At 37.4% G+C, this 10,298-nt stretch overlaps 1 protein-coding gene across 3 annotated transcripts in view; it reads right to left on the bottom strand.

The window, feature by feature from the left end:
* jam2a (junctional adhesion molecule 2a) overlaps positions 1-9,063 on the bottom strand; it is an 18,195-nt gene extending 9,132 nt beyond the window's left edge. For 2 of the 3 annotated variants that reach the window (XR_015475447.1, XM_087234867.1), the window contains exons 1-3: positions 8,914-9,063; positions 270-335; positions 76-192 (exon numbers count right to left, since the gene is read on the bottom strand). Coding sequence is in view for 2 of the 3 variants with exons in the window: in XM_087234867.1 (XP_087090993.1) it covers positions 76-192; positions 270-335; positions 8,914-8,950 (220 nt within the window). In the remaining variant the exon portion in view is untranslated. 3 annotated transcript variants of the gene reach the window in all.
* Between the last annotated feature and the right edge of the window lie 1,235 nt (positions 9,064-10,298).

The following is a 10,298-nucleotide window of genomic DNA, read 5'->3' as shown; positions in this document are numbered from 1 at the left end:
CACTTCATTAGAGTAACAGCGAGCCAGTCCTCAACATACCACATGTCTTAAGCAATGAAGTGCTTTATCAGTTACCTACGAATCGTTCTCCATAGTAAACAAAGGACACGTCTTTTTCCTTGTCTTTCCTCTTCCACTCGATGCGAGGGTTGGTGTCTTTCTCAGTCTTGAACTCGCAGGAGAGCTCTGCGTCTGTGGACAGAGACAGATTTTAGAGCTCATCCTGCAGGTATGACTGACGTCTGCATGGAAAACTGACTCAAACTCACCTGAGAACTCGTGCACCTCCACTTTAGGATTGCGACTGCTGACGGTGACGGGAGACACAGGGACGCCTGAAACACACATCATGAGGATGAATGCACACAGATGGACGGTTGTGATGCGTTTAACGGTCATCAGCAACTGTAATAATAGAAATGTGTGAACGTTTATAAAAGCTGTATCGTTGCAGCAAATTACAGAAAAACGAATGTTACGTTAAGACACGTTGTGTCTTCTGGCTGTCGTTATAAGTCTTTTACAATTTTTTCCTCTTTCTAAAACTCTTGATAACACTATCTTTGATTTTTTTCTTCGTAATTTCAAAAAACAAATCCTCGAGAGGGCGCTGTCTACTGTTTTGTAAGTCTGTAATACGTAACTTAGGGAACGTTTTGTTGTACGTTTCAGATACGAAATCCACTAAAGGGCGCTGTCTACTTTTGTGTAAGTCTGAAATACGTAACTTAGGGAACGTTTTGTTGTAAGTTTCAGATATCCACTAGAGGGCGCTGTCTACTTTTTTGTAAGTCTGTAATACGTAACTTAGGGAACGTTTTGTTGTACGTTTCAGATAAGAAATCCTCTAGAGGGCGCTGTCTACTTTTTTGTAAGTCTGTAATACTTAGGGAACATTTTGTTATACAATATGGACAAAAATCCACTAGAGGGCGCTGTTTACTTTTGTGTAAGTCTGTAATACGTAACTTAGGGAACGTTTTGTTGTACGTTTCAGATAAGAAATCCTCTAGAGGGCGCTGTCTACTTTTTTGTAAGTCTGTAATACTTAGGGAACATTTTGTTATACAATATGGACAAAAATCCACTAGAGGGCGCTGTTTACTTTTGTGTAAGTCTGTAATACGTAACTTAGGGAACGTTTTGTTGTACGTTTCAGATAAGAAATCCTCTAGAGGGCGCTGTCTACTTTTTTGTAAGTCTGTAATACCTAGGGAACGTTTTGTTATACAATATGGACAAAAATCCACTAGAGGGCGCTGTTTACTTTTGAGTAATTCTGTAATACGTAACTTAGGGAGCGTATTGTTGTACTTTATAGACAACAAATCCACAAGAGGGCGCTGTCACCGTTTTGTGAATCTGAAATATGTTACTGACAATACATTTTGTTGCACGTTTCACATGGCAAATCCACTAGAGGGCGCTGTCTACAGTTTTATGAATCTGAAATGCATTATTAAGATATATTTTATATATATTAGAAATATATTAGAGGCCGCAGTTTTGAAGTAAATCCCAATTTTGTTGCGTTTCAGAGACACATCTTCCTTGTACACGTTGACATGAAGCCAGTGTTTGCTATACAGATCTTTTCTCTTTTAAATGGTGTAAGCCTGTTTAATATATGGTGTTCTGAGGCTTGTATTTCTAAAGAGCCTGATGTGTTATTGTGTCTGAAGACTCCCAGTGGGATCAACCGCCACTATACAGACGTCTAAACATAGAGCACTGCATTATCAGCGTCTCCTGTAGCGAATACTCTCCAGCTTCTGTGTGTTTGTGGCTAAAGTTGGCTCTATTTAACGCACAGGAAGAGGAAGCAGGTGTTTCCCTTCCTGAATAGCATGACATTCATTGTTGGCCTTCCTGTCTCTGATTGTGTTTTGAGTGTAGCGCAATGAAGAGCGCGACCCGCAGGAGATGCAGTTCATAGCACTGATCAGAGCACACGCCTATTGTGTTGTGATGAAAGCAGTTCAGACTCTATCAGTCATTACAGATCGGCTTATTTTACAGTATATAGTGAAATCAGGGAATTAAATACACTTTAAGACCTTTTAAGACTCTTTCTAGGGTTGCACAATATGAATAGTTTCAGCATCGATATCACAGTGTGCGCATACGCAATAGTCACAACGCAAGATACGCAATTACACCTGTCCCAATAATCAATATACCGACTCACTGTGCAATACTTGAACATCACCTCAATACACTTTTGGTGCTGCAATGAATATTTACAAATTCACAAATACTATTAAAGCCATTTTACAAGGACATTTACATTCTACCCTCCCAGTGTCAAAGTTTCTACTTGTAAATGTATTAAATAGGATGTTTAATAGGACATAAAGTCGCGCATTTCCACTTTTAACATCAAATTACATCATCTAAATAACCTTTCATTCATTTTCATAGCTTAGTCCCTCAATTAAACAGGGGTCACCACAGCGGAATGAACCACTAACTATTCCAGCATAAGTTTTACACAGTGGATGCCCTTCCAGCTGCAACTCCTCACTGGCAAACACCCATACACTCTCATTCACACACATAAATGTATGATACGGACAATTTCGCTTACTTAATTCCCCTATAGCGCATGTGTTTGGACCGTGGGGGAAACCGGAAACCTACGCCAACACGGGGAAAACATGCAAACTCCACACAGAAACACCAACTGACCCAGCCGAGACTCAAACCAGCGACCTTCTTGCTGTGAGGCCAACCACTGAGCCACCGTGTCGCCCAACTACAAAATGTAACACCATGTAAAATAGCCAGACTTCTTAATACCTTTAAAGTGTCTCTAAATCAACGTTTAATCCTTATTTAAGAGCCCTGGACAGCCTGCATTAATAAACGAGCACATCATTGTGTCGTTCTCTGCGCATCTACAACATGATAATGACGTGCAGACACTGGACCTCGTGTCATTGTTCTTTCCTGGCAGATTAATTAAGCAGGACTGCTGCTGATCAAACACACCGAGGTGTTCCTGTTTCTTCGTTTAAAGGAGAAGCCGTCATTTACGTGTGCTAATCATTTCAGTAATGCACAGTGCTCAGGCACAGGTTTACATTAATATTTACTCCAGGATGCTTTAGTAAGGTATTCCTGCATTTACATACGATTAATCAGTAGTAAAGACACAACTGATGCACTAATCTAACAAGATCAAAGTCCAAAAACTGCCGCACACAAATTAATACGGTAAAATATTACAATTGTTTTCATTACATATTTTTAAAAATGTAACTATTAAATAAAAATGAAATAAGTCGGAAAAATCAAGAGAAAGCATAAAAAATATTACATTAAGTTGAAATTTAGTACTTAAGAAAGGGAGAATGTCAATCAAAGTGTTTCTGCAGACAGTTTTAATCAAGTCTGATTATAATCAACACAATTAACTTATGTTGACCATTATAGACTGCAGATATTGACACACTATTGAGTTTAAACCCCACATACAAGGGATTTCTGCATTGTAGGGGCTCTGTAAATAATACAAAATCTATATTTGGTCAAATCTAGAGCTTTGAAGGATAGAGACAAAGAAGAAAGATTTCCAATGACAATTAATGAGTATTTTAGGGCCAAACTGTGATCCTTAAACAAGCTTTAATATGAAGAAGAGTCAAATGATCCTTATTTGAAATATTCCGGGAAAGATTTCTGGACTATTTTTACACTCAGTGATGTTTGAGAGACTGTTTTCTAGGAAATCACAGACCACAATCATTAATATTTCCTAAAGTCCAAGGGAAATTTACAGCTAAGGATACACTTCTAATGCTTAAAACTGCTATTTCAAAGAGTTATTTGACTGTATGCGGCATTAATAATCACACTTTCTGCTCCAGTTTAAATCTGAGATGATGTTTGAGTAATTCTTCAGTCAGCACACAGACACGTGCATGCTTTAAGTCTGTACTACATTAAAATGTACTGTTTATTTTGCCAGCACACATGATTATTCATCCATTTTCCTTCAGCTTAGTCCCTTATTTATCATGGGATTCCACAGTGGAATGAACCAGCAACTATTCCAGCATAAGTTTTACACAGCGGCTGCCCTTCCAGCGTCAACCCAGTACTGGGAAACACACTCATTTACACACACACTCATACACTACGGCCAGTTTAGTTAATGAGTTCCCCTATATCACGTCTTCCGAAACCGGAGCACCCGGAGGAAACCCATGCCAACACGGGGAGAACATGCAAACTCCACACAGAAACACCAACTGATCCAGCCGGGACTCAAACCAGCAACCTTCTTGCTGTGAGGCAGCAGTGATCCACCATGCTGCTCCACACATGGTTAGTCTTAAAAAAAATAATGATCTGAATAAATGTTTTGGTCATCTCTAATCAAAATCACTCTGGAATCCTTCTCTGATTGGGTGAAATATGCTTAGCCACGCCCCTCAAACCAATAGTTAGGTTATATGCACTATATTATTTAAGTTTTATTTTCCAATAGTACTTGTTTTTTTATATTAAATGCCTAATTTTTTAATTAAAGTCTTCCTGAGATCAATATTTATAATAGTTTATTTTGCCAACACAAAAAAATTAAAGTGAACAATTAATCTATGCAAATTAATCAATAAAATAATTAATAATTAAATAAATGAATAAATTAGTTTGTTAATCTTTAAACCAAATCTGCCCATCTGCAGAATGACAGTCCTTCTCTGATTGGGTGAAATATGCCTAGCCAACCACTAGTTTGTTCAATAAACAGCGAGAGGCGGAGCTCAGACATAAAACCCCGCCCCCCTTACTCAATATTCAGTTTTAAATCTGTCTCCATACTGAAATTAAAGTCTGCAGCAACTTCTGAACTCTTAAGATAAAGAAGGAGACGTTTAGACGAGTGTTCCTGCTGCTCTTTAACACACACACTGCTTCATGTTTGGATCGACGTGGCGGTGGAGAAATGAAGATTCTTTCTGTGAACGCAGATTTCTAGCAGGAGTGTGTTATCAGGTGTGTGTTGCTGAACTCGACCTTGTACCTGCAGTTTATCATGCAGTGTTTGAGGAGGAATCCACACTGATGGACACACTGTTTCAGTCTGACACACACACACACACACACACACTAATCAGTACTCAATTACACAAACACACTAAAAAAAACTCATATACACACACTTATGCACACACACACACACACACACATATATATATATAATGCATACACACACCAGATACCATACACATATACACTCATGTGTACACACACACACACACACACTCACACACACACACACACACACACACACACACACACACACACACACACACACAATAATTAGTAGTCAATTATACAAACTCTTACACACTAATAAAAACAAATATATACACACATCTGAGATACACACACTTACACTCATATACACTCAACACACTTCAACACTCAATTACAAAACTCACACACACACATACACTCATGTACACACACAAGAAGATACACGCATTTACACTCATAAACACAAACACTGACATGCAGCTCACACATGCACTCACTGAGCATACATTAAGATCAGATACACACACACACACTCACACAAACATACGCACACATAATGGCACTCATACACACTGACAAACTCATACACCATCTCACACTTACACGGACACTCTTTCTCATACATACACACACACACACACACACACACACACACACACACACACACACTTGTGCATTTATACATTTTCATCTGATTCACGAGTCTTTCCTAAACAAATGAACACACAAGGTCAAAAATGTACTGGTATTGCTATACATGTGGGGACATTTGGTGCCCACAACGTGAGGAATACAAGGTACACTCAAACACACACACACACACTGACATGCAGGCACACATGCACACTCTGACACACATAAACACCTGTCAGGGCTGATGTCCTGAGTCAGCAAACACACACACACACACACACACACACACACACACACACACACACATCTGCACTCATCTTTGCCTTCCAGAGACTGACGCCAGCAAACATCAACAACAACCCCAGCAGACGATTCTCCACTAGTGCTGCACAATATATGCCTTACAATGACTTGCCCAATTACCCTAACTTTACCCTAATTACCCTAGTGAAGCCTTTACATGTCACTTTATCTAGTGTCTTGAAGAATATCTAGTCTAATATGATGTGCTGTCATCAAGACAAAGAGGAAATAAATCAGTGATTAGAGATGAGTTATTAACACTATTATGATTAGAAATGTGCTGAAATCACTTTGGATTATTTGGACATCTTGTAAACTTGACAACAGTGTGAATGAGTTAAGTTGATCTCGCTGTTGTTGTGTTGATCAGTGTGTGTTTTTAAGTTTGTGGAGCACAAGAGACCCAAAGAACAAAGACCCTCTGTGTGTGTGTGTGTGTGTATGAGTGTGTGTGAAACTCTGCCTGGAACAGCTGGTACAGACACACCCCACACACACACACACACACACACACACACACACACACACACACACACGTCACTTCATCACAAGTGTGTCTGGGATCTGATGGAGCTCGGTGTGTTTGTGCAGAATGGACCGCGTTATTAAAGCGCAGCCAGAATCAACAGATGCACAGAATGTGAAGATGACCACCCAAACCCAAACGCATCTCCAGAACTCTCCGCATGTGGTCTCCTGGAGCAGCACCAGGACATTCCCTCACAAATACCAGGGTTAATCACAGAAATACCACAGTCTGCTGCTACTGCTGGGGTTTACTTTCAGATGATCTGCCCAAACTGGAGCTCAATGTTGGCTCATAACCTTTGACTTGGCACCCCATCCCATCTGAGAGTGTTTAGAGAGTCATTTCAAATGTAATATAACCCTTTATTTGTTTGTTTTATTATTAAGCTACAAAAAAAGCTATCTGGAATTAAACGTGTAATTTAAATGCTGTTAATCAATCAGATTGTGTTTAAAATGTACACACGACACATAGATTCTGCTTGACTAGTGTGGTCAGCATTGAACTCCACTGCGTTATAAATCTGACTGTTTATGTTTTTATTGCAATAAGTAATCATTTTAAACAGATATACTGCATTAGTTAATGCGATTCAAAGTAAAGTTTTCAATTTATTTTTAATATTATGAAATTAATTAGGAAATCACCCATGGCAACTTTAATGTAAAAGAGTTTGCTATATTTATATTTACTTTGGCTCACGGCTGTCAATGATGTTTGCTTTTTGGCCCCATGATGCAACTCTAAAAATATTATTACAGACATTTACTGAATTTATTAATATTATTCATTTGCAAATATAGTCAACATATAAATGCAAATACATAGTTGTTTATTATTATTATTATTCAGATATTTCATTTTCAGATATATGATGTACGAGTTTCCTAAACCTCACAATTTACAGTAAATTAATATAAAAGTTAATTAAAGAAATTTACAGAACTTTTAATGTTGTTAATTTGCAATTATATCCAAGCCATAAATAAAAACAAATAAATGTAAATTCACCAAAATTGGGATGAATATAAACAAACAAGAAAAACATTTATTATTTTCAGTAAATATTTTTAACCCAGCAGTTGGGTTTGTGCATATTTGACCAAAATTTTGTTTGAAGGTAAACAGTTTTTTTTGAGGAGTACTTAAATACATTAAGTATTTATTATTAATATTATTATTATTCCCAGGTTTAAGTTTCCTAAATTGCATGATGTTAATGAAACAAATCTTATTACAGAAATTTACAGAACTTTTAATTTTGTTAATTTGCAATTATGTCCAAGCCATAAATAAATACAAATAAATGTAAATGTCCCAAAAATATGAACAAACAAGAAATATTTTTTATTATTTTGTGCATATTTGACCCTTTGAGACTAAACAGTTTTTAAATACAGTATTTATTATTAATATTCTCAAGTTTTAAGTTTCCTAAACTTCATGTTAATGAAAAAACTCTTATTACAGAAACTTATAGAACTTTTAATGTCATTAAAGTGCAAATATATCAAAGCCATACATATAAAAATAAAAAATTGCACCAATATTTGCATAAAATATAAGCAAACCAGACTGCTGCATTAATCAAAAACATATATTTAAACATTATTAACCCAGCAGCTGAGTTTTATTGACTCAAATACAAGTGAATCTAATAAATATATCTAATCTAATTAATGAGTTATTGTAAGCCAACAAAAAGTCCAAAAATGGACAACCCCAACTCAATGGGTTAAAATGTAAAGTGTCATTTAAATTCAATTGAAAAAGATTAACCCAACACTGGGTTACGACAACAACACAGCATTCTTAAAAATTGCACCAAAATATTTTATGCAAAATGAGCTACTATTTTGACCATATTAATGAGATAATTAGATATGAATATTCATTTATTAGATATGAATATTTTAATTACCCGAATTAAATCTAACTAATAACTCAAAACTAAAGTCACTGTTCACATTATTAACACAGTGATGTTGAGGGATTTCTCGCCAGATTATAACTAAAGCCCTGAGAAGAACAAAGCGCTGTGCTGATAATGCAGATTAGCTTTAATGAGATTAGCATATTCTCCCGGAGTTTACATGCTGTTTACCAGAGTAATGTTGAATAACATGATGAGCACACACACACACACACACCGCGCTTTCTGCTGCTCTGGGGTCAGGCTTTACAGAGTGTGTGTGTGTGTGTGTGTGTGAGCGTGCAGGTGAATGAACACCTGAGGAGCAGATAAACAAACTCTGCTTCATTACACACACACACACACACACACACACACTATATATATATGGCATCTGACAGAAACAAAAGCATTACTGAGAGCGGCTAATCTGCTTCGCTGAAGGAGATAATGAGACTTTAAGGAGATCACATGGAACAAAAGCACTTACTGTGAATTAATATCAGCAGAGACACGCACACCAGCATTTTCTCCACAGTGGACGAACTTTCAGGAGAATCCGAGAAAACGAGAGCTGGAGGAGGAAAAGCGCTGGAGTCCAGAAAACCGCTGATGGTCAAACTCTCACTGACTGAGCTGTGCTGGAGGAGCGAGAGCGCGCGGGTCCTGCGCGTGTGTGCGCGCATGTGTGTGTGTAGAGACTGAGAGGGCGGGAACAACACTAATCACACACTCACACACACGAACAAACACATGTAATATACCGTTCTCATTGTCTAAAGTTTGTAGAGTGATAATGAAGGATTAAAAAACACCACAGTAATTTATAGTAAACACTACTTCTACCGTACTATAGTAGTGTATCTAATCTGTTGATGGATTCTCCAGCATACTGTTGTTGTATTAACTATGGTAAACTGATAAACTGTAATAAATACTGTAGTATACTTTAGTTTTCCCTACAGTAAACTGTGCTGTACTGTAGTAAAATATACCCTGAAGTTGTATTGGGTCATTTGTTTATATCACTGTAGTTGTTGTGTTACCATAGCGACTTCAGAAAAACCACAACACATTCATTAGAATCACAACAGGGTACTATTCTTGTGTTTCCCTAGCAACTATAGAATCACCGCAACAGATCAATTACAATAGTTGTTGTGTTACCATAGCAGCGGTGGAATCACCACAACAGATAAATTACTACAGGGGTCGTGTTACCAAAGCAATCGTAGAATCACCGCAGCAGATCACTTACTGTAGTTGTTGTTACCAAAGCAACTGTAGAATCACCACAACAGATTAATTACTATAGTTGTAGTATTACCATAGCAACTGTAGAATCACCACAGCAGATCAATTACAATAGATGTTGTGTTACCATAGCAACTGTATAATCGCCACAGCAGATCAATTACAATAGATGTTGTGTTACCATAGCAGCTGTGGAATCATCACAACAGATAAATTACTACAGGGGTCGTGTTGCCATAGCAACTGTAGGATCACCGCAGCAGATCACTTAATGTAGTTGTTGTTACCATAGCAACTGTAGAATCACCACAACAGGATAATTACTGTAACTGTTGTTACCATAGCAACTGTAGAATCACCCCAGATTAATTACTACAGTGGTTGTGATACCATAGCAACTGTAGAATCATCACAACATCAATTACTGTAGTTGTTGTTACCATAGCAACTGTAAAATCACCACAACAGATCAATTACTGTAGTTGTTGTTACCATAGCAACTGTAGAATAACCACAACCGAATAATTACTGTAACTGTTGTTACCATAGCAATTGAAGAATCACCCCAGATTAATTACTACAGTGGTTGTGATACCATAGCAACTGTAGAATCATCACAAC

Source organism: Danio rerio, chromosome 1 (assembly GCF_052040795.2).
Source record: "Danio rerio strain M-AB ecotype USA chromosome 1, GRCz13ab, whole genome shotgun sequence".
Taxonomy (NCBI): Eukaryota; Metazoa; Chordata; class Actinopteri; order Cypriniformes; family Danionidae; genus Danio; species Danio rerio.
This window is presented reverse-complemented; position numbering and strand designations above follow the sequence as displayed.